The 25,280-nt window shown below is 39.6% G+C and overlaps 2 protein-coding genes across 4 annotated transcripts; both read right to left on the bottom strand.

Moving 5' to 3' along the window:
• Positions 1 to 11,719: 11,719 nt before the first annotated feature.
• Positions 11,720 to 12,824, bottom strand: RB195_016704 (uncharacterized protein; the record flags this gene model as incomplete). Its single annotated transcript, XM_064183356.1, has 3 exons — positions 11,720 to 11,887; positions 11,945 to 12,103; positions 12,687 to 12,824. 3 exons carry the CDS (start codon positions 12,822 to 12,824, stop codon positions 11,720 to 11,722), a joined length of 465 nt encoding a protein of 154 aa, XP_064039237.1.
• On the bottom strand, positions 11,930 to 22,462 carry RB195_016703 (uncharacterized protein; the record flags this gene model as incomplete). 3 transcript variants are annotated; one of them, XM_064183353.1, is made up of 5 exons in its annotated part: positions 11,930 to 12,210; positions 19,997 to 20,303; positions 20,429 to 21,040; positions 21,099 to 22,210; positions 22,336 to 22,462. In XM_064183353.1, 5 exons carry the CDS (start codon positions 22,460 to 22,462, stop codon positions 11,930 to 11,932), a joined length of 2,439 nt encoding a protein of 812 aa, XP_064039234.1. The 3 variants fall into 3 exon arrangements, with proteins under 3 accessions (XP_064039234.1, XP_064039236.1, XP_064039235.1); XM_064183354.1 differs by lacking the exons at positions 11,930 to 12,210; positions 19,997 to 20,303 and having other exon boundaries at positions 20,375 to 21,040; positions 21,099 to 21,219; positions 21,277 to 22,210; XM_064183355.1 differs by lacking the exons at positions 11,930 to 12,210; positions 20,429 to 21,040; positions 21,099 to 22,210; positions 22,336 to 22,462 and having other exon boundaries at positions 19,887 to 20,261.
• Positions 22,463 to 25,280: the final 2,818 nt, after the last annotated feature.

Below are 25,280 nucleotides of genomic sequence, written 5' to 3'. Positions count from 1 at the left end.
TGACAACACTGCACGTATGCGAGGGCGGAAGCAAGCGTTGCGTCCACCAGCACGCGGACAATCAACAGGCTCACTGTCTCTCTCGTTCCATCGCAAACGAAATGTGTACGTCTGTTCTCTCGTAGGAAGTTAGGAGGATTTTGTAGAAAATCGCGTTCCTAACGTTGTTTTTCTGTATAATCAAGTGAAATTGATGGAGCTTATGCTTGTGTAGTTCATCCCTAACCCTATCTGGTGAGGTTAGCTTGACAAATAAAACTATAAAATAAATACATAGATAAAAATAAAATAACGCAACTTGCAAACTAATCAATCAATAGCTGGAACCTGATTGCCTTACCTGTTGCCTCCACTCCCACCACATTACTTTCTTTGCAACTACTTGAGCTATAACATTCCGAACGTAAACGAGGTGCTCTGAGGATTGTCAGTTTTAATGAAAACCACTTACCTGCCCTTTTTCCTTCTTTTTTTCTCTAAACCCTGTCCATGAATACAAATGATTTGCCCAGAAATTCTTTTTTTTTTCGAATTGAAATTAGATTTTTTCTATCCACTCGCTTGCTGAACTAATGAAATTGCTTGCTACGGAGATTAATAAGAAAAAAGACGTCATTCACTCCAATATTTAATTCTCACGTGACTTATGCACGCTTGCAAGGAGGGGGATCGAACGATTCCCGGTTTTGATAAGAGCAGTTTATGTGAAATTGAAGGCATCAGCTCACGAATCTGGGGTGGTATGGATTTCCGTAGGAGTATACCTATATCGGGTCGTAGATTATGTATACAGAGGTGGTTCCGCTCTCCCTTTCTCTACATCACGGTAAAAAGACGGCTTCGGAATGCGAGTCCTTAGGACGCCCTCTATTGCAACGCACCACCCTTGCGTCCCGCCCCCGCCTGGGATTCGTCGAATGAAATGGATTCCCTATCGGGGCGTCCGAATTGATTCTAAAAATCTAATCTACGACTCGATATAGGTGTACTCCAACGAAAATCCATACCAGATTCGTAGGATGATGCCTTTAACACAACCGTGAACGTGTGCCGTACGAGGCGTGAACGACGATCGCTCAACGATGTGACCGTTGATCACCCCTAGTTATACTTTGACTAGGGCGGCACATACGATCCTTGTAACAAGTATTGAAACATTTTGAAGGAGATCACACTTTCCCTTGGCAACGTGATCCTGATAAATACATGAGTAAAAGTCCCATTAAGAAAAGTTCTAGGTTCTGTCGGATCATTACATGTGTATATGTAAAATTAGAAGCATGTAAACGTATGTATTACCAATTTTTTTTTTTTTTTTTTTTTTTTTTTATTTTTTTTTTTTTTTTTTTTTTTTTTTTTTTTTTTTTTTTGTTGGGTTTTTTTTTTTTTTTTTTTAGGTTTTTTTTTTTCTTTTTTTTTTTTAAAATTTAAAAAATTTTTTTTTTTTAAACACAGAGCTATAACTTCGAGCTTTACAGTCTTTTCTATTCTATTTTTTTTTTTTTTTTTTTTTTTTTTTTTTTTTTTTTTTTTTTTTTTTTTTTTTTTTTTTTTTTTTTTTTTTTTTTTTTTTTTTTTTTTTTTTTTAATTTTTTTTATTTTTTTTTTTTTTTTTTTTTTTTTTTTTTTTTTTTTTTTTTTTTTTTTTTTTTTTAATTTTTCTATACATTCCTCTATTTGGCACCACTATTCTACTTTTCGCCGGTATCCCAATTCCACCAGTAAATAGGCTGTTGGCATACTGTTGGCTTCCTAAAATTTTTGTTCTCCAAAAATAATGTTTCTATGTATGAAAACCAACAAGATTTTTTCTAAGACTGGTTCGATTAGAAAATCCTACTACTCAATCGCTTATCATTTCTACAGAGAATGGAACTACAGCTTTCGTAAACAAAACTAAACTTTCGTAAGCAGATTCCGTTTCTTCAATGTATGCTAGTTTAGATTTTTATTGTACTGTTTTAATCCAAAAATCTTATATCTTCTAAAAACAGAATTTCACTTAATAAAGCTGATATTTTCTTGGAGCACGATAACCGTGTTCATAGTTCAGCTGTTCAAGAACTTCCGTCCACCAGCTTTCATCGCGGCGACGTCACGAACAAAAGAAAAGTGATAAATATTTAAAAAAAACAGCTCCAGTAAATTTGATAAATATTAGACATGATACACGAAAAGTAGACTGGGTTCACTCCCAATAAAGGTGATTTCCTTCAAAACGCTTCCTATTTCACTTCAGAGCTTTTACAATGGTTTCCCTTAACTGCCTTTCCCTATGTAATTTATTTTTCGTTGGTTAAAATGATTTCACTAAATTTGTAGGTGAAAATCGTGAATATATGTTATATTTCTCTACGTATCTATATCTGTCAATAAACTAAACAATTTTCCAGTTAACTTACAGAAACAATAAGATTCGCTACTAGAAATCTATTCCCGTCCTCTTACTGTTGAGCTCTATCCAAGAACAAAATTAGCTATTTTTCTGTCACCGTGCAGTTTAAAGATTTCTCTAAAAACACCTGTTTGAATACTGAATGGACAAACAAAAAACGCACACACATAAAATTTTCGTTGGTCATTTTTCAGCTGTTTCTATAGATGAGAAAACATCTGCTGTGGTGTAATAAAAAAAGAAAAATAATTATTTTACTTGTAGGTAACCGTGTACTTGAACGTACTCGATGAGTGTGAAACGGGGGGCGATTCTGCTTAATGAAGAAGTGTCGTCACAAATACATATGTCCTTGTTAAAATCTATTTCCTGCTTTTTTTCTTAGAAATTCGAGCCAAAATCGTACCGGAAACGCGATTAGAACACGTGTAAAAATTTGTAGTGTAGTAATAAAATAGCCATCCATATGACGTAAGAATAGTAGTTGTAATTAATCTCGCACAATGAGGGAACAAAAATAAAACTAAAAAAATGAATCGAAAAAAATCGCAAAATGAGAAAAAAATAAAGCAAAATTCAATCCTTCCCTAAGTTTGAAAATGTCTTAGTAATCTCTGCGTGCTCTCATTTTTGCTGCTCCTCGTTGATTTGCGAAAACGAATCGCCAACGGCGGATGCCAGCTTCGAAAGAATTTCTTAGAAAAATTCACGAGAAAATTGTTTTTTTCTCCGTGAACCTAAACACAGTGCACCTTACCGAATGTGAATTCCATATGTTCCGTGTAATTTACCGAAAATTTGCAGCCGCTCAATTAAAACGTGACTAGCAACCGACACAGCTTTTCCTGGTTGAGTCTCAGAGTTCAGAATCATTTATTTCCAGCATACGTCCGTGTATATATATATATATATATATATATATATATATATATATATATATATATATATATATACGGTAAGAACCATGGGAGGAATTTAATAACGTGCTCCAATAGGAAAGAAAAATAAAAAAAAATAAATAAGTATAATAAATAAATAATAATATAATAATAAACAATAAATATATAATAATATAATATATAATGAACATAATAATAATAAATAATGAGTAACAACAATAATAAGTATAATAATAATAAATATGTAGTATAGATATAATAAATAAATAATAAATATAATGAATAAATAAAGAAAATAAAAAATAAGAATAGGTCGTGGAATAGACATAATATAAATGACTCATGTCATTTAATAAGAAAGTCACAAAAAATGTATTCATTTTTTTTTCTCCGAATTCTATTGAGCCATTAGAAGTTTCACAGATATTACGTTATCCACTACAGTATCCACCTCTACGGTTCCTCTACGATTTGCGAAAGCGAATTGTCAACGGAGGATGAAGGATTCGGAAGGATTTCGGATAAAGATTCACGCAAAAATTGTTTTCCTTTGTAAACCTATACGTAGTGCACTTAGCCTAATGTGAATTCCATACGTTCCGATGTCATTTACCAAAAATTTCCAGCTGCTCAATTAAAATGTGACCAACGACGGACAGCAACTGTTAAAGGTAGTGAATAAATACTTTGAATGATTTGGGACTATGCATTTGAAAGCGGAAAAGAACGAAAAAGTGGGACTTGGAAGCTCCCAAAGGTTTCTGTACCTCTGATGAAGATGCTGTCACAGAAACTACATAACCTTCAGTCTTTCTTTGCATGAATTAAAAAAGGAAAGAGAAACTTTCATACGCACAACATTCTGGTAAGTTGAAGAAATAAACAGACATCCTTTCTGCACAGGTGCTGAAACATCACAATTTCAAACTGGGACTACTTGAGTTCGTGCTCAAGAGACTCGCATTTACAGAGAAAAAGTCCATTCAATTCTACCGTTCCGGATGTATAAAGCTAAAATTATGCTCAATGTTCACTAAAGGCATCACCTCGCGAATCCTGGGTGGTACGGGTTTCAGGCGGGTAATGCCTATCCGGGGTCGTATATTGTGGAGAAGAGGGTGATTCCGTTCATCTCTTCTTGTGTTAGTGTAAACGGACAACCCCGGAACTCTATTTCTTACGAAGGCTTTTGTTGCGATGCGCAACCATTGCGCCCCGCCCCGCCTTCGATTCGTTCGAATGGGTTTTCGACGAATCGCAGGCGAAAGGGTGCAAGGATAGCGCGCTGCATGGGGGACGTCGTAAGAAACAGCGTTCCGGAGTTGTCCGTTTACACTGATATAGGGGGAGATAAACTGAGTCACCCTTATCCCCACAGACTACGACTTCGGGTAGGCATTACCCGCCTAAATCCCGTACCAATCCAGATTTGTAGGGTGATGCCTTTATTTGCCTTTTGGTAATTAGCTGAAATTTCTCCCTTATAGACATTAATTCCTCTTTGTTGTTAATTATTCAAATTATCCAATGTGCTTAGTCGGATCAAAACGATCTCCTTTTCTCTGTAGGAGCGTAAGCGCCTGCCCCCGATGCGGCAAGATGGAGCGTAGCAGTTCAAGTGGAAAAAGAACCTTTGCTATTCTTGCGCTACTCATCACAGGAGTCCGACTGAAGCTACCAAACGTATCGTCTCGATCCAAATCGCTATGATACACCGCGCCCATGCACCATGCTTCATGTCGTTTCAAGTGGTCTATGATTAATGTGGGTGTGACAGTTTTCTCTCACGTCTAAAAGAACAGCTAAGCTAGTTTGTTTTTCAATTCTCTTTCAACTGATAAGTAAAACTAGACATAAAGTCAATGTCAAGCGTGTGATTGGATTTTCCCAACGGGGAGTCGTAAAGGGAAGGGATTGCAGTGAAACGGGTCGTAAGGTAATGTGCCGCGGGCTGTAGTAAATGGAGGATGGCATGATAACCACGACAAAATATTACGCAGTAGAAAACTTCATGCATTATAAAGTATTACAAGAAATAATATTAAATGATTACATAAATTTCAAAATAGTATATTTAGTTTCAAACGTAAGACAGCCCGGAAGTCCCAACATCTTGTTTTGAAAATGATAACGTGTTGACAATGTAACAATAAAACCTCGTAGCTTCGACATTCGGCTGAGTCAATTTTTTTTAAGAAAATGAAGAATTTAATTTGATGTAGTTTACAGCACTTAAAAGTGGATTTGATGGAATTTAATTACCACAAAAGCCGAGATTCGGTGAACATTGTTAGGTCTAGGAGATCGCAAATAGTTTCGATATAAGAGAGAATCAAAAGGAAAAATCTAAGTAGTTTTTCCAGAAAAGATGCTTTGTCCTAAAAACAGTCATATCCTTTCGAATCCAGCCTCTCTTTCAAGTTAGTGTTTTATCTTCAAAGATAAGTTTGGTGCCGTTGATCCCAGAGGAATGAAAGGCGCCGTTGACTTAGCAGGGGTTTGAACCATAGACCGTGTAGTGCAACTTCTTACTACCTATATTACATTATTTGGTAAATAATTATAATAATTAGTTCGAAGAATATTAGCTGTTATCAGTTATTCATCACTATTTATTACTATTAATTATTTTTTGTTATTATTCATTATTATTCATTTATTAATATTTATTTATTATTAATAATTTTTTATTAGCTTTTTTTATATCAGGAGTTTTCCTCCAAAAAAAGGCCTCTCTTATTTTGTTTCTACAATCTAAATTCTACAACATGCTATTTATTTTTTTATCGTTCTAAAAAACGAGAAGAATTACCAAAAGAAGGTTTGAAATCTACTAGACAAGGACAGTCACGACGGAATCTGAGACGTGTCATCCGCATGCACACCATATTTACTTCTGCGTAGGGTTACTTGTTATAGCACATTCGGCCGAAAGTAGCTTAACGATCGACGAAACAGCTTTCTCTCCTTCTTTCTGCTTTCTCTCTGAAGTGAAGATGCTCCATCGCCGTTGATGGCAGTCCCCAACTACCCTCTTGGTGATGGAGGTCGATCAGAGTCACTCGTCAAAGAGGTGTATGCTGGACTGGCTATAGCGCATGAAGATCTCTTTTGTAGCTTCCATCGTTTTTCAACACGTATCTCAGATAGAAGAACTCATCCACAAGTTGATTTTCGTCGGTCCACCCTGATTTGCGGAGATCTACATCTGCTTGCACTTGTCAGGTCGAAATCACAGTTCACATAGTGCAGCAAATCTCAATACAAGGTTCACAACACAACAACATTGCAACTTCGTGCTTCTTGAAGCGAATAATACTACATCGTTGGCGTACTCGAGATCGGCTAGGAGATTTTCTAATGGTGCTAAAACGACATTAAAATGACAGTGATCAACTCTTCTCCGCATATCATCAACGAAGGGCAAAGTTGAAGCGAAAGGGTCCCATAGTTCAGTTCATTCCAATTTTCTCTTCAAACGATGGACCATATTTGAGTAGCAGTCGAACCGCAGCAGTTATTCTTCTATACATTAAGCGATTTCCTGAAATTCTATCAGAACAGCTGAAAAGACGGCCTCGATAAGGTAAGTCGAAACTGACTTAAAAGTTCAGAAAAGCTAACTACATAGACTTTGAGTACCATCCAGTACAGATTAAATAAAAGAGTAGGCCCCATCCACTCTTTTCTTGGTACGTAATCCAATACTAATCGAAACCCGTTAACGGAATTTCTTTCTACACCCATCGTCTGTTAGTCCTACGCAGCCAAATTTCAGTTAAGATGGAACTCCGCGACTCCTTTCCTGAACTGTGCGGTTGAACGGATAAGAATTTGGAGGTGGTCAAAATCGAATGCAACGTCCCAGACAGCTCCATATCTTCGGATTTCTGACAAAAGAATGCTACCTGTCATAACGTAATCAAGCTAAAGTTTAGGTATCTCCCGTTTAGGTTGCTCTTCTATCGTTAGAATGGTTGTCCCCTGCTAAACTGATGGCGTCAACGATTCCTTGTGCGAGGGAGCAATGATGAGCAATGAATACATCTGGTCACAAAGGTCTCCCGTTGTCCGACGTTTCTTTCGCGGGATAATACCATTTTCCAAGCACATGCTGATCGTCTCCCATCAAAGCATTTACATCAAATGCAGCTATTGGCCGCTGGCTTGGTATGTTAAACAGCAATGCGTGAACACTTAGTGTGGAGAGTTGGAGTCCTCTGCGATCCCACAACACAAATACAACACAAATTCTGACCACGTTGATTCAAAGTCCTCCACCAGGTTGTTGTAGGGGACCCTTTTCCATAATTTCCTACTTTCCAATTGTCATCATCGTTGCAGTAGGTGGCGTAGGCTGAGTTAAATGCTATCAGGCTTCCACTTTAGGCTCCAACCATTGAGTGTCCAGGAGGGAAAGCCTGATGTATACTTCTAACATTGATGCTAATGAAGGTGCGATCTCGAAATTAGTCATTTAAAAGTTTGTCTTGGGGGCATATGAGCTAAATAACTCTCACAGTTAAAGGCATCACCCCACGAATCTGAGGTGGTACGGATTTCAGGTGGAGTATTCGTATACGGGATACGGGAGAGGGGGTGATTCCGTCCATTTCTTCCTAATTGCCGTAAAAAAACGGTCAGGAAGATGCGGCGTATGCATAAGGCTGGTGCGCTCCAACAGAACTCGTCGTAGAAAATAGCGCCCCAGAACGCTCCAAGCCGCATCTTCCAGCCGTTTTTTATAGTGATTAGGAAGAAATGGACGGGATCACCCCTCTCTCCATGATCTACGATCCCGTATACGAATACTCCACCTGAAATCCGTACCACCTCAGAATCATGGGGTGATGCCTTTAACTGTGAGAGTTATTCAGCTCATATGCCCCCAAGACAAACTTTTAAATGACTAATTTCGTGTTGTTAAACGAGAGCCGACAAATACGCCCCTAATGCGTATATTCAGATGCGTGATTGCTTTTTGAAAGCAAGACTAATGGGTGTAGGTAACAATAACACTTGAAATACGAAGTCCCAACGGATATTGTATACTACATATTTGATGTAGTATACAATGTTTTCCGCATAGCTTACTCTAAAAGAGAAAACTATCGCTTCGTTTTGCTCACATGCTACAGGAATAGCGGATTCCTTTGATCTTACATGAATATCTTAAGAATTTTTCATTTATTGCAGACTTTGTTATCTCAGAGATGGAAGAATCTGCCTACAATGCAATTACTGCAATCATCAGTGTTCTCTCAATTCTGACGAATTTTTTGCTTGTCTATGTATTCTTCGGTTGCTCTTCAAGAAGTTTGCGTTCTCACAAGTATTTCTTCTTTTTCACTGCTGTTCAAGACCTCCTTTTTTCTATTTCTATGCTCCTAATCTCGCCGGTGAGTACAGTGTTCATTACGCTAAGCTATGCACATATTAACAGGATGTATGTAATGAAATACACCTTTTTCCAGTATAAATTGCAAAGATGTAAAATGATTTGTAATGCCTTTAAGTATCATGCGTATGTTTTCCGTAGCGAAAATTGCTTTTGCAATATGACAAATGTTGTCCGGAACATTTCCAGAAAACTTGCTGCTACTAATTTGTGTCCGACTAAGCTTTTACGACCTTAATTTGGTCTTTTTATAAATGGTTAAAACTTTCTCATGGGCGGGGACTATCTCCCACTTTCACTCCGGTTCTTGGCATATCTTTTTGTTCAGTTTCTGTTTCATTGGGTGAAAGAGTCTCAAAATCTGCTCGATCTTGAAAACTTGTAAAATGGAGAAGGCTAAAATATGAAGTGAATCAATTTTTTTTTTGTCATTTTCGTTCACAACACTTTATTTGATAGAAATTTGTAGACAATAAAATTCACTGATAAGGTTTGAGGTATCATGTGCATTATATATAACATTATATTATTATATATTATCATATATATTACATATTTTGATAAAAAGATCAAGTGGTTAGCATTAATTTGTGTTAATCTGAACAATCACAGTTACTGCTGTACTTTTTAAAAGATTTCATAGTAGAACTGATAAAATGCTTCACAAAGTTGTACAATCTTATTCGCTAATATGCTTAAAAACGTCCACCTCATAGAAATGGTAGATTATGACACCCGGCAGTGGTGAAAGAAACCTCTTCAATCTTAAAGGCATCACCCCACGAATCTGAGGTGATACGGATTTGAGGTGGTGTATTCGTATATGGGATAGTAGATTATGAAGAGAGGAGCTACTCCTTCTATTTCTCCCTAATTGCCGTTAAAAACGGTCCGGAATATACGGCGCGTGCACAAGGCTGGCGCGCTCCAATCGAAATCGTTGTAGAAAATAGCGCACCGAAACGTTCGGTGCCGTATCTTCCAAGCTATTTTTTTACGGCAATTAGGAAGAATTGGACGGAATCACCCTTCTCTCCATAATCTACGATCCCGTATACGAATACTCCACCTGAAATCCGTACCTCCTCGGATTCGTGTGGTGATGCCTTTTATTTGTATAGTTGAGAACAAAACTTTGCAAATTTCAACGCATTACGATGATTCCAATCCCGTCGGCACATCTGGAATCAGCGCACACACATAGCACTAGTATCGAACATTTTAGTAAATGATAGAGACCACTCCATAAAATTACTGGATGGATACAACCAAAATGAAACTTCGCAGTTTCCCAAATATTCATAGTCACGATAGGATACTTTTTACTCGTATTTTATTTCTGTATGAACAAAAAAAGACGTTACTGATTGTATAGGATTAGTACAAAAGTACACAATGGTTTCACTCAAATATTGATTTTTTGTCCTATGTATGTATGCCATTAATGTTTGAATTTTTATAGTTTTATTTTCGAGATTTACTTTATTTAATTTATTTATAATTCTGTTTTAAAACTTATTTTATTGATTTTTTAAACCTAAACATGTTTGAATCTTCGCGATTTCAGCTAGCAACAACAACACAGCAACAACAGCAACAACAGCTAGATGAAAATATGTATTTTACTCGATGATATCTAGAAGAAAAGTATTGCGACGAAAAATCACATACCACTGAACATGAACATTGACATTGGTCGATACCCGTACTTTTTTTGAATGTTTCAATATCTGGGTAGAGCAGTGGCTCATAATTAAGGGACGATGCAAAAGGTCTTATCAAAAACAAATTCCTACAAGGAGAGCACAAAAATTGAGAAAGTTGATGCTTTCGTGCAAACTTACTTCACGCAAAATTTTGCATACTGACTAGTGACCTCAAATAAGCAAATACTATCCCAGAGTTTTCAGATGGCATTTACTCGTGAATACACATTCCTATTTCTTTCTGTTGGACCACTTCGTCAATATTCTTATGGAATGATCTTCATGGTTTTCTTCGTTCTTACAGTAATGACGACAATAATTTTTGTTACAAATAATTTTATATACCAATTTATGCGTGTGTGCAAGTATGTGCTATTGAACATTAGTACTTCCTTGAATTTACTTCGAACAATTTGTTTCAGAAGTCATTTGCTTCAATACTATCAATCGTATGTAATTCGATCCGTATTCGGTGTTTTAAATCTTTTAATTTTGGCGAATTGGATAGCATATCTGTGCTTCTGCTTATGGCCTAACGAAGAGTTCCTCAGCGTTACTGAGGAGATATGGCCGAACAAAAGTTCAACTATTGCTGTATCCATCTATATAGGGAGACCAAATCCTGTAAGTTCATCTCTTTATGATTAGCAAAGAACTGAAACACTAACGCAATGACCGCTGCAAAAGTCCACAAGCTGCCACAAAGTGTGGTAGAAAAAAGGCCAATAGAAACGAAGGAAACGGACGGTGACTTGACTTTGCCCTCTGCCCAACCTTCTCGAACTTCTGCAAGAGCTTGCGCGGAATCAATTCATTTGTCGCCTATCCACATCGAGTGTGGTCAGGTCCCCTTTCACCTTCTCAGTCCAGAACTTTCGTTTTCGGCCAGGTAGCTTCTTCCAGCTCGAGCCCGACAAACTCCTCAGAACAAGGCGATCTGCCGGTCTCCTCAATATATGACCAAAGAAGCGAAGACAATTTACTTTAGCCAATTTCGATAGCGGTGCAAGATGTTGATATCTTCACCGTGCCATCCGCCGGTATACCACATCAATTTCTGCGTATTGTGGCATACCCTAGGCCAAAAGTAGCCAAGTAGCCGTCTAAGCAGCTTTCGTTCCGTGCATTCAAGCCTCCCCACCACCGTCGACGGTGCTGCCTAAGTCGTCGATCCATACTTCATCATGATGGAGCGAATTGCAGATAGATAGACTCGCAGCTCGACTTCGTTGGTTATGAGGGTCGAACACAAACTTTTGGTTGAGGAGTTGAATGCAGATCTTCTCTGAATATCTTTCTAGCGCATCTTTTCTGAATATGTTTAGCGTAGCTGCCGTTGTTCCTCAGCATACAGCCCAAGTAACAGAACGTAGACATGGACGAGTTCGATCAGTTGTCCGTCTACCCTGATTCTCATTCGAGGTCTCGAAGAGATCCACATCTGCTTGTATTTATCTGGGCAGTGGCGTAGCCTATAGGCTGCAGCCACCTTCAATACAAGGATGACAACATGCCGAAGTTTCGTAGCGCCTCACGCGAATATAACAACATTGTCAGCGTAGTCGAGATCGGTCAAAGGGCACCCTGATGGTGCTAAGACGATGTCGGCAGGACACTGATCGACTGTTCTTCGCATGATGTCGTCTATAGCGAAGTTGAAAAGGAAGGGTCCTGCCACTGCCCCTTGTCTTACTCCAGTTACCCCCTCAAATGGTGTTGTATATACGGTTGGTGTTTGAACTGCAACGGACAGTAAAATGAGAGAAGAGCCAGGACTGAGAAGAACAGAGGTAACTGGAGTACGCTCTGCTCCTGGAAAAACTACATCATCATTGACAAAAAATGGAAAGAAGAGAAAAAATGGATGGAATCTCTAATATGTTAATTCGCTTGGGACGCACTAACGCTTTCTGACTACAACTCGGAATCTCAGACAACTCAAGTACCAATCGATTGCGAAGCAAGGGAAAATATGGTTGGCACTATATCAATTTCGAACCATCGATCGATCGTGCACTCACTACCGAACCATTTACGCACTGCGCTAAATCCGCCCCATCATTAATAAACAAAGCACCATCTTAATGCAAATATATAGTGATTAAGAAACTAGTGAGGTATAAACCGCTGGAACATGAAGAGTGTGCGCGTGTAAAGCATGATGGAACTGTACCGTGCAATTCCGGAACAAAAGTGGACCTGCTTCAATACGAAGGTGAGATTGAAAAGGGTAAAGGATAATGTGAGTGTCTGGCGTTAATCAATCCGCTTGTGACGTGCCACGTTACCGCTCTTCTCAGTTCTGGCTCTTCTCTCATTTTACTGTCTGTTGCAGTTCGAACACCAACCGGATATACAACACCATTTGAGGGGGTAACTGGAGTAAGACAAGGAGCAGTGGCAGGACCCTTCCTCTTCAACTTCATTTCAATTCACAATCGTTTGAGGTTTATGAACGTGTAGGTGGCCTATACAATGACTTGCGGCGGCTAGCCGATGTGTCAGGTCAGTATTTTTATCCTCTCAAACAAGTCTAGTACCAATGTATCGACCCCGGAGGGATGGAAGGCTTGGTGAGCACCAGGGCGAATCCGAACCCCCGATTAATCGTGTAGGCAAGGGAGCCTCTAACCACTGCACTACAGCTGCCCATAAGGTTAAGGCTACATAAAACAAATTTTTTAGACATACAAGAGAAATGAGTCGAATGCCCGAGAATGGGAACGTGGTTCATGGAATATCAGTTGAACGGCTCTTTTGCAAAATTGTCAGACAGTCGTTTCTATATAAGATACCTTGTACTTTTCCTGCTCAAACTAAATCTTTTCAGAATAGACAGAAACCGTTCAAAACAGCATTAACAATTGAATCATTCCTTCTGATACTGTTATTGTCCTTAGTGAATCCCTATTGTGCTATAAAAATCCATACTTGTCTGAAGATGAATGCGTTTAGTCCGCAGACCAGGAGGATGCGCGGTCAAATGCTCAAATTGTTATCAGTACAGGTAAATTAGTTACAATCTGATAGTTATTGTTGTTAAAACAGAGCTCTTTCAACGTCATTATTTTACGTTTATTACTTTATTTTTCTTTATTTAGTTAGCATGTCCAACTTTATTCATGTACCTACCATTGGCAACGATGTTTTTGCTGTATTTCGCTGGAATTACTAGCCCGATTGAATTGACGTTTATGATTGGTATTCTGATGTCTACGTTTCCTCTTTCTGTCCCAATCACTATAATACTATCCATGAAGGAGTATCGTCAATTCTTCCTGCAAAAACTGAAGCTTGCACATTTTGCAACTTCAACCGTAGGTGTTAGTATGGTTCCAAGAATTACAAGTTTAAATGTAATTGAAAGAAAATAAAAGCGAAATAAACAGTTCCCAAGATTAGTGCGATCTGATAGACATGGAAAGAACGTGGAAGCGAACAAAGCTTCCGCTACGTACTGTATGATACATAGAACACTTTACAAAGGTGATATAGTCATTAAAAACAATGGGAGTACTAAACAAAAACTAAAGATTTATTATTCAATTTGGCGACCATAAAGTGCTCACTTCACTGTGCTTCTATGACTTTATGGTTCTCACGTAGCCAAACATTAAAGGCATCACCCCACGAATCTGAGGTGGTACGGATTTCAGGTGGAGTATTCGTATACGGGATCATCGATTATGGAGAGAGCGGAGGTTCCGTCCATTTTTTCCTAATTGCCGTAAAAAACGGCCCGGAAGATACGGCTTCGGGCGTTCCGGCGCGCTGTTTCCTACAGGGAGTCCGATTGGAGCGCGTCAGCCGTCTGCGCACGCCGTATATTTCGGGCCGTTTTTTACGGCAATTAGGAAGAAATGGATGGAATCATCCCCTCTTCGTAATCTACTATCCCGTAAAGAAATACTCCACCTGAAATCCGTACCACCTCAGATTCGTGGGGTGATGCCTTTAATGCCCGTGACTACCAAGACGAGAAACGTCTGATTTGTAAAAATAACACAGCATTACTAATAAATACACGATGTGACCGTGTACAAGGACACTGAACACACACTGTTTACTGCATCACGCTAGTGTTGTAAGTTAATCGAATGATGATTCGATTTAGTTTAATCTCTCGAGCTTTTCTTCCTAGGACCACTCCTTTGGGCTTTGCAAGAATTTAGAATTCGGAGAGGAAGAGTTTTCTTCACCAACTAACTCACTATGTGATGTTTGAAACATGTTGAAAGTTTGCTCCCTCATTTTCTCGTCTTGCTCCTCACAGTGTGTTCATTTGAGGTAATGCCGCTACGAAAACCCATACATATGTTACTTTCCATAAATAACTAGCGGCTACTCCTTGTGTGAATGATTGTTTTTATTTTATAACCTTCTTACTGAAGCGTTGGATTGTAAATTGTCACGGTCTTATAAACCAAATTCAATTAGGCGAATGTTGCTTCTCGGATGGGACCGAAAACGTTTTGGTACAACGTTTTTTCCGCACGAAGTAATAATATATGGTCGGCTCTGTCTACATCGTCTTTCGCTTTTGTTTTGATCTAATTTTCAATACTTCACTAATTTATAGTTGATGGATTTAGCTGATTTATAGCTTGTAGCTACAATACAACAGATGTTTTCGATATCGTTTTATGAATGCACCGGAGTTCGGTCGAAACGTGGCAAGCATTTACTTCTCATGTCATAACAGTTAACTCGGGGAATTCTTACCGTAGTATCGAAAACTTATCGAATTTGAACTGTGCTGCATTTTTTTGCAAGAGTGTCAGGAAGGAAAGTAAAATGTAGTCAGTCCATCACGTTCACTTCAACTCAGAATCGTTTGCGGTCTCAGAATCGTGTGATTGGCCTATACAATGACTTGCGGTGGCTAGCCGATGTGTCAAGTCAGTGTTTTCATCCTCTCAGGCAAGTTTGGTACCAATTTATCGACGCCGGAGAGAAGAAAGGCCTGGTGAGCACTTGAGCGGGTTCGAACCTCCGATCGATTGAACAAAAAGCGGGACCTCTCGGGACGACAACTGCGCTACACCCGCCCCAAAATCTAAATCTAAAATAAATATGTCTGAATATACAAACATATCTGAATATTAGGTAAAAGTCAGATTAAAGAATTTTTTTGGCAAAATGGTAGAATGCTGTTGAAGCTCCAGAAGCCTACACCAGAGAGAAATGTAAGGCGCGCTGGTTCACTGGTATTCAACGAAGCCTTCAATAAATCAAAATAGGATCAAGCGTGTAACTGAGAAAAAACCTGAAAACGACTCCCTCGTCTCGTTCTTTGTAGTATAGCCGCTTATATAGCAAAAAGAAATTAGTTATAATAAACAGAATTAAGGAAACAGATTGGACGCTTAATAAAAAAATCAAAATAATATAATATAACAAATAGTAATAAATAGTACTACAATGGGTATTAATATAAAGTGCTGCAAGTAAAGTCAATACATGTAATATAGACGTCACTCATAGCTCACTGCAAAGATTTTCAAAACCTATTTCACACTATTTCCTACTATTTGCAGATAATTTTATTCATTGACGGTGACTACAGACAATGAGCAGTTTGATCCTAGCCGATATCTTAATCTTAGCTTGTAATAAACATGAATAACTATACAAGAAGCAGAGGAAGAAAGAGAAGGTGGCTTGTTGTAAACGAAGACGCGCTATGAAAGGGTTGGAAAATATTTTTCAGGGGTCCTCTGGCTTTTTAGAAAGCTAGTTGAAAAAAAGTTGTTAAATTTAGCATTTATCTTAAAGGCATCACCCCACGAATCTGAGGTGGTGCAGATTTCAGGTGGAGTATTCGTTTACGAGATGGGAGACTACGGAGAGGGAGGTGATTCCGTCCATTTCTTCCTAATTGCCGTAAAAACGGCCCGGAAGATGCGGCTTCATTCGTTTTGGCGCACCATTTGTACAAGAGGTTCGGTTGGAGCGCGCCAGTCTTGTGCCGTGCCGCATCTTCCGGGCCGTTTTTTACGCAAAATGGACGGAATCACCTCCCTCTCCGTAGTCTCCGATCCCGAATACGAATACTCCACCTGAAATCTGCACCACCTCAGATTCGTGGGGTGATGCCTTTAAGTAACTTTGAGTGAATGAGAACTATACCTGGAATAGGGTGAAAATGAATTGTGATAGCAAACATCTTCCTCTACAACATACTTCAATTCACTTTTATAAATTATGAGCTGAGGTATTGGACTTTGTTCCAAGTAATTCAAATTTTGACATCTAGCCGAAAATCTGAGATTTCGCAATTTTTCCCGCTTCGAGGTTACGGTACCGCGTTTGGGAAAGTCGGGACCATATTTTAATGAAGCATCAAGAAAACCCCTTGACATCAAGTTTTGGCTTCTGTAGATGTTGTGGTTGTCTGAAAAGCTATTTGAGAAAAACTCGAAAATTAGAGAAAAATTTAGAATTTTCTCAACTAGGTTTCAAAAAAAAAGAAAAAAAAAACTAGGAGAACTAGAACAACCAAATTTTGTAGGAGCGTAGAGGAAACCTCTCCCTCTACAAATTGCCGGCAGCGCTATTGCATGAAATCCACCTTTAGCTTCGTTATTCAGAAACTCATTGAGCCTACTTTGCACTAATTTTATCCCTAACTGCGCCTATAGATGTCTTCTTTTTTTCGTTGAGTAACAGCATCGAAAATGTTAATAATAAGAAGGTAATAAGAAATTCGTCATTCTCGGACGAAAAACATCCTCTTCAAATTCTTTTACGCTGAATGCAAAGTTTTTTGACTGGAAGCAATAAGGACAGAAGCACATCGCACTGTGCCGTTGAATTATGCTTGGTAAGAGATAGGATTTTTAACGTAAAGTAGTTTAAAGTACGTAATCCATTTAATTGGTTGCAATGGAGGAGTGCAGAAACAATGTTCAACATACGAAAGAAATGAAGTTTGTCTCGTACAGCCTCCTAGTGCTCAATACGAAGTTTCTGATCGCTTGCATTTCGTCTATATAAAATAATAGTGCAAAAACTTGTAGTGCTTAGATTTCATAGTTATGACAGCAAGCAAAACTCTTTAAAAGAATCAATATTTTAATTAGTCACGTGCATTTAAAACACTTTGTTTTCCATTTCAACACCTTCAATGTTTCTGTCAAATTGTTTAGAATGCGCTATATTTGCATCGTTATTTGATAGTTCGTCCTCAAATTGACAGCTGACTGTGGATACCGGATACTCACCTGTGATTCTTTCTCTCATACTCAATATTTCCTATTTTCTAGACAAAATTTTCTTACACACTACTTTAAAGCAAAGCTGCAAGACTTAGTTCAGAACTCATTGTATAATTTACACTCTTTTTCTTGCCTTCGTACCCATGACCGCCCATATTTATCCTAATCTCAATGTCCTTTATTTGTTTAGTATTTTCCCGACTAGTTCCCAACCAAAAGGTGTAAAATTATACCAGCAGAATCTTAAAAAAAAATACTTCACGCCATCTATTTTCCTAACATTTTCCATCCCTTATTACATGTGTATTTAAAATCGACCCCCCCCCCTTTTTTTTTTTTTTTCCCCCTTTAACTCCCCCCCCCCCCCCTCCCCCCCCCGTTAAAATCGAATGCACGCTTGACCTTGATGATGAAGCTCTGCGTGACGCTCTCAGAGGCAAGCCCAATGCCACTACACGTGAACTGCCGACGACACTTAGATGTGGGCGCACTAAAACAGTCACACGTCTTCAAGGTCTGGGTTACAGAAAAGTGATGTCGATTTGGGTCCCACACGGACGGAGTGCCTCACCGCTAGCGACAAGATTGAGTGAGTGTGTGTGTGTGTGTGTGTGTGTGTGTGTGTGTGTGTGTGTGTGTGTGTGTGTGTGTGTGTGTGTGTGTGTGTGTGTGTGTGTGTGTGTGTGTGTGTGTGTCAGTTTTCGCTCTTGCGTCCACACGGGGAAGACTTTGTTCGCGAAATCATTACAGGAGATGAGAGATGGTTGTAGTATTGCAGAAAAGTTCCCTCTCGCGTTGCTTGCTGAGCTTGGTTGGGAAGTTCTACTCATACTTACACCCTACTTATTCTCCTGACTCGGCCCTGATTTGACGGATCTAACACGAAGAGATAAAAAGGTCCTTCAATGCCCTCATTATCAAATTTGTGACAAACGCCTCCATCGCGAAATGAATGGGGCTACAGCGTGGATCACAGAACTGTTACATACACAAAACTATCGTTTTAAGAGGGTTGTTCCGGCTTTCCATCAATTCACAAAGAGTTGCTCAACTTTCTCTAAGCTATCCGTGAGGATCGTATGGATGGAACAAATACCCTTTTATTCCTAGACCTTTTTATTTCGTTTGAAATTCAAACGGCAAAGTCAAACATACGTTTTTCTGAATTTCTAATTTCAAAATTTCTATAGTTATTCTCCCTTTACAAATGCTTACTTCAATATACTGAAAACGTGACAGCAAATAATTTTAATTAATCAATTTTGGGTGAATTGCCAAGTACCTGCCAAGCAAGCTTTCATTATGAAATCGGGAAAGATTCTGATTCCCTTCCACTTTTTAGATTCATATCATCCTAAAAAGCAACACAGCTCACAGTGCTAAAGGATAGATTCGTCTAGGACAAACTTTTGTTGGAAAAACTGACCACAATTTTTGTGGTCATTACTGCAAAGCAATTTAAGTGGTAGATTGATAGCATTTTAAGTTGAATGGTAACTATTTTAGTATGCAATGAAGCAACATCAAATCCGTCAAACGAACTTAGATTTCTTCTAAGCGACTAATAAGTAAAAGCTCAGATGTTGTCCTTCACAGCTTTTGATGTCACAAAGTGCAAAACAATCAGAAAACACATTTTAAGGAAAGTTCTCTGACCAATGAGGAATGAATGAGGCAAATTAGCATTCACTAATCACGATTACGGCAGTAGTTTTGTGGAAATATCTAACTTGTGAAAAACATCGTTTTATGATCGTCGTCTAGAAAATATCCGGGAAGCTCAGTCGAGCTCTTTCAAAAAATATGTGAAATATCGTAAAATAATTGGTGAATCCGTGGAACGTTATTAATTCCGAGTTAAGCCTTCTATTCTGAATACTTACTTACTTAGATACTTAGATGGTCCGTCTTTACTGGACGTGCGGGCCCTAGCATCTCTTCCACTCATTTTGTTCCCTCGCTATTGTCATCCAAGATGTTCTCAAGCTTCGTGAGTGACGATGACGAGGTCCTTGAGCCGTATCCTTAGCCGGTCCAGCAAACACGTCACCTCATCTCGTTGGCGGTCTCCCTCGAGGGCGTTTAGCGTCCCTTGGGATCCACTCCAGCGTTCTTTTAGTCCATCTATCGTCGATTCTTCTCATGATGTGACCGTCCCATCTATGTTTTGCTTTCGATACATATTCCGCTGGGTCGCAGAGACAGGACATTCCTCTTAAGTCAGAGCTGAGCTACGAAGACCGGCAAGGTGTTGAGTGCGCCGGTTAAAGTTCAGGAGACATCTCTCAAGGGCTCTGTGGGTAGTAAGTAGCTTTCTAGACGTGGCCGCGGTGTCTGCCCACGTCTCCGCTGCGTAATAGAGCGCTGGAAGGACTGTCGACCTTGGTCCGTCAGTTGGTCCGTAGCTTCCCTGACGGCTGCGAATGCTGCACATGCTGCTCTCATTCTTCTATTCAGTTCTTCCTTCAAGTCGTTTTTCATGTTCATAGAACGTCCGAAGTATACGTATGACGGAGTTTCCACGATTTGGGAGCATTCAAATTGTACTCCTCCGTTCTCGCAGTAGGCGTTCTTCATAAACTGTGTCTTCTTTCTGTTTATTCGTAGTCCTATTCTCTTCCCTGCTTCGTTCAATTCGTTGAGCATAGTTTCTGCTTCATTGGTACTGCTCGAAAAGAGAACGATGTCCTACGCGAAACAAATGTTCAAAAGAAATTTTCCTTCAATACGTACGATCCCTTCCCAGGGTAGTGATTTCATTATCCATTGCAATGCGTGAACAGCTTCGGAGATATAGTATCGCCTTGTCGTACCCCCTTTCCAATGGGTATGGTGAGAGGGCGGTGGAAAAGCGGTATCCTAGTCGTGCATCGATCGTAGCAATTGGCTAATGTCCTCACATGCGACGCGTCCACACCTTGATCGACCAGCGCTGACAGTATTGCATTCGTTTCTACGCTCTCAAAGGCTTTCTCATAGTCGACGAAGGTTAGAACAAAGGGCAGGCGGTATTCCCGGCAAACCTCTATGACCCTCGACACGGTCTGGATGTGGTCCAAGCAGCTGAACCCTTGGCGGAATCCAGCTTGTTCTTGAGGCTGGACTTCATCCAGCGTCCTAGATATGCGCGTGAGGATGATCTTGGCAAATACTTTGTATAACACGCTCAGCAAGCATATCGGACGGTAGTTCCGAAGGTTCTCTCGGTCACCTTTCTTATGGATAAGGAAGGTTTGCGAGGTCTTCCATTGGTCTGGGATCCTTTCTTTCTGAAGGTAGGATGTCATGTGCGCTTTAGGATTACATGAAGCGATGGCCACCACAAACGCAAAAGACCAGGTGTCGGGGCGTGCCAGGTTCATCCGATAGCGACTCGTACTTCTAAGGGAGAACCGTGGTGGAGCTTCGCCAGTGGGGATGATGGGCTGACCAGGAGTGAGAACGAAAAGGTTCGAGAGAACCCCCGAATGATTTCCATCTCACGACGAGAAGACGTGAGTCCCTCTTCGCCAGCAAGGTTGCTACAATATTATATTCGCGGAGATCCCTGCGGCACTTCTTTAGACTCGTTCTTCTTTGTGCTGCTTCTAGAATCTTCTTCTGCCTGTGTTTCAAAAGATCCTCCTGCAACACCTTTCTGCAGCTAGTGTTTGCTACTAACCGCTCAATGTGCGATGCATTCGGATCAAGCCTCAAAGCCTTTCTTCTTTCCAACAATTCTTTGTTGATCTTCAAAATTCGATCCAAGTTTGTCGTGTGCGGCTTCGAGGCGCGTTCAGTACAGGCTCGTAATCCTCTGAGTAGCATCTCGTAGTCCACGTTTGGGTCCTCCTCGATATGCCAGTCACCTTGGAACAAGGAGTCCTCGAGTACGCAATCGTCGTAGACGACTTTTTTTCTCCTTCGTTGCCGATAGCAGATGTTCTTTTCCATCGTGTGGCTAAGTCGTATTTTCGCACGAAGGAGACGGTGATCAGAAACACCACAAAGGGATGGTACTACTGAGACGTCAAGTAGACACCACCTCCGATAGGTGAGTATGTGGTCGATCTCCGCACGAGTCGCGCCATTGGGCGATTCCCATGTCCACCAACGATGATCTTTTTTCATGAAAAGAGAGTTCCCATGAAAGAGGCGAGCGGCGGACAACAGCCCGGCAAGACGATTGCCATTTTCATTCCAGTCCCCTGGTCCAAATCTTCCAATCCTGTATTCCTCTTCTGTGGTCTTTCCTAGTTTTGCGTTGAAGTCTCCGACAACGAATTTGTAGAAGGACTCCTCGTTGCTGACTACTTCCTCCAGCTCCTCGTAAAACGCGTCCAATTCGGATTCATCAGCTGCTGATGTTGGTGAGTAGCAGTTGATGATACTGATGGATTTTTGGCGCAGAGGGCGGAGGCGAAGAATGGTTAGACGAGGTGACAGGATCTCGTGAGAATCGACGAGATGGACGACAGATGGGTGTACAACACCGTCTACATTTCGCGACGGAACATTCTGTCGTACGTCGCTCCTTCTGCACTTGGTCTCCTGCAGAGCAATCACGTGAAATTTGATACGCTCTGCAGCTCCGAGAAGGGCATGCAGGTCAGCGTCTGTAGAACGGTTCTCGCGTTGTAAGTACACAGTCTGAGACGATCTCCATGGCGAGTCGTGCGTGTGTCGCCTTGGTCCAGAATCAATGAGGTCCTGAGCAACCTGAGATTTGATCGCCTCTCACCGGTCGCCATACCGTCCGACGTCTGAGACGGCAGGGCCCAGTGTGCAGGGTACTGGGGCAGTGAATATGCTGGAGTGGCAAAGAGACTTTTCTCCAAACTAAGCAGCCAGGCGAGCTTAGCTTTCATTACAGGTCGTCGCCCAACCTATATGGATCAGGGATCCACCTTGCGACATTTTGCCAAGACGGTGGTGAATCTTAGCAGTGGTTTACTTTTAGCTAGGCTTCCGATTCCGAGAAGTCGGAATGTCGGATGTGTCGAACTCCTTCTCAGCTTGGGAGACCCTGCCGGAGGACGAACCTTCGCTGTGCATCGCAGTTCGACGCCCAGTGTCACTTCCACGCCAATATGAGGCGGTAAACCGTTGTGGAGGTATTCGGGATAGTAATCCAATAAATCCACAATACAAAAACATTTTCATTTTTCTTCCTTTTTTTTTTTTTTTTAAGTTCCTCAAACTAAAAATTCGGATGTTCTTGAAACATCAGAGTAAAATTCAAAATAGAAATGTTTAATAATACGAGTATGCGAGTGCGCAAAAGCAATAACAAAAGTTATCAGCATTGCTTTTTTTTGTTGTTGTGGAGAGTATATTTGCAGAGAAAAGTACGAATTTACCGACATTTTTGGGATATGCTGATAACCTCAGGTTTTAGATGCTGGAAAAATATCAAATCTTTTGTAATTGCCTTCCTTGTATGAATATTTCAAGCAAAAGGCGCTTTACCAGAAACAATCACCTTATATTTCAATAATTTATAGGTCTTTCTGGTAAGGTATCCTAGCTACACATTTCTAACGATATTTTTCATAACACATTTCCACAAGAAGGCTTGCTTAATGCACTATTCTCGAATAGAAATGCGATTTTTTATGGATAATAACTCATATAGTCATTTCAAATATGGTTCTTAACATTATCCATCCGTATTCTCTAAAAATGGCATAAAATCCCAATAATTCTTCATTACAGGTTTTTTTTTGATTAGCCATTAACTGGCATTTGCTTCAGTGTTTTCACCTAAGATTTCTTCAGCATTGGACTTCTTATATTTGCTGTTCTCGTCTGGATTCTTGAGTAATTTTTTTTCTCAATTTTTTCCTTTATCTTCCATTATATAGTTGTTCAATGACGAATTCAAAACCTCTTGAGTTGAGCTCTACACTTCTCAAAAAACCATAAGAGAATTTCTGGTAAAAATCTTGAAACTTTCTTCTTTCTCCTTTTTCTAATGCGGATATTTATATTTTATTCTGGGCAGATGTGGCGCAGTTGGTAAAAGGTTTGACTGTGAGTGTAAGATGTCGATACTTCGAAACCTCCTCAGCACCAACCAAGCCTTTTATCCCTTCGAGTCGTCGATGAAATGGTACCAGCTTGACTTGTCTGGGAGGATGAGAACGCTGATTTCGGACATTCATAAACCTCAAATGATTCTGGATTTAAGTCAAACGCGTAGGTGCATCCTTAGCGGATTCAGAGATACACTAGAGAGACTCTTCAACAATGATGATCTGCTTCTTGCAAAGCGCACCTCAGTTGCCTCTCTTCTTCTCAATCCTGGTTGCCCTACCATTTTATTTTTTATTTGCCGTTCCGTTTCTATTACCTCTTATTTTCTTCTAATCATCATATCACCACAGTAGATGGTTTACTTTCGGATATTAATATCGGGGTGATTTGATGCGTATTTCCTGCCGGAAACGATGCATGCAGGTATCGCTGTACTCTGGACAGAGCGGATTAATGGAGTTCAAAAAACGGCCAACAGACCATTGTTTTTGTTTTTTTGTTGTGGTTTTGGTTTGTTTGTTGTTGTTTTTTTTGTAAAATATTTCACGCCCCTTTCATTTCCGCATTTGACTTATCAGCACGTGTGCTAGCAGCATTCTGGATGAAAACACCTCAATTGGGATGTTTGGGAAATTTGCGCCACAGAACAATCCAAGTTATATAGGTTGTACACTACCTAGGCGTACATTCAGATGCTTGGCCGCCTTCAGTTCGAAGGCAGGGACCCCCTGGATGAAAGTGGGACCTCTTATTTGTAAACGCCTTGTAAAAATAATGTAACTTAATAATTTTAAAAGCGAGTAAGAAATTGGCAAAAAAAAGCACAGCACATGACTAATATGAAAATTTTTGAGTTCCTACTTATTTACACCTGTTTGCACTTTATCGAACCCATTTACATTCTAAAAAGTGTAATAGTAAAATGAAGTAAAAGCAAAATAAAGTAAAATGTAAAGACGGACATATGCCTAACTTCAAATGAGTGTTCTAAGGACGTTTTAAGAATATCTTCGTGGATTCCTCATTGAGATTCTTTTTCAAGAAGAATGTATTTAGAAGTTTTGTAAGAAAGATGTATTTTCTAGATGAAAAATTCCCAATGATTACATTCCCAGAAGTTTGTGAGCACGTCCTTTGATACATCGCTTTGTTACCGTTTTTTTCCCATTGAAAGAAATAAAAGAAAATGTTTGTTTTTTTTTCTTCGAGAATCCTTTCTATTCAATGAATGCATTCATACGAGTTTTTCAGCCATTGGAACTCGTATGAATCCATTCATTAAATAATGCAAGAGCATTTATTAGACATAGAATTTACTAGGTCTGTTGACATTTTTTTTCCAAATATAGCTTTCATTGATTCGTACTTTAATATAATTATTTCTTCACTTTTGAGAAAGGAGAGAAATAATTATATTAGAGAACGTTCACTGTACAGTTTTCAATTTAATGGATAGTATCCTGAAATCCTTCTATACTACATATAGGTATTCGAATGCTTTATGCTGCATCCTCTACTAGGTTTTAACTACTTTGTAATGTGTTCAAAAAAATCATTGGATCCTTTCCTGGAGTTTTTTTTCATATTTGTTCTCTTCAACACGAGCTGAATGGTATGCCTTAATAAATAAATGGATAAGCACGATTTTTC

This window comes from Necator americanus, chromosome II, assembly GCF_031761385.1.
Source record: "Necator americanus strain Aroian chromosome II, whole genome shotgun sequence".
Lineage (NCBI taxonomy): Eukaryota > Metazoa > Nematoda > Chromadorea > Rhabditida > Ancylostomatidae > Necator > Necator americanus.
Note: the sequence above shows the minus strand (reverse complement) of the source record. Positions and strands in the feature narration are given on the sequence as shown.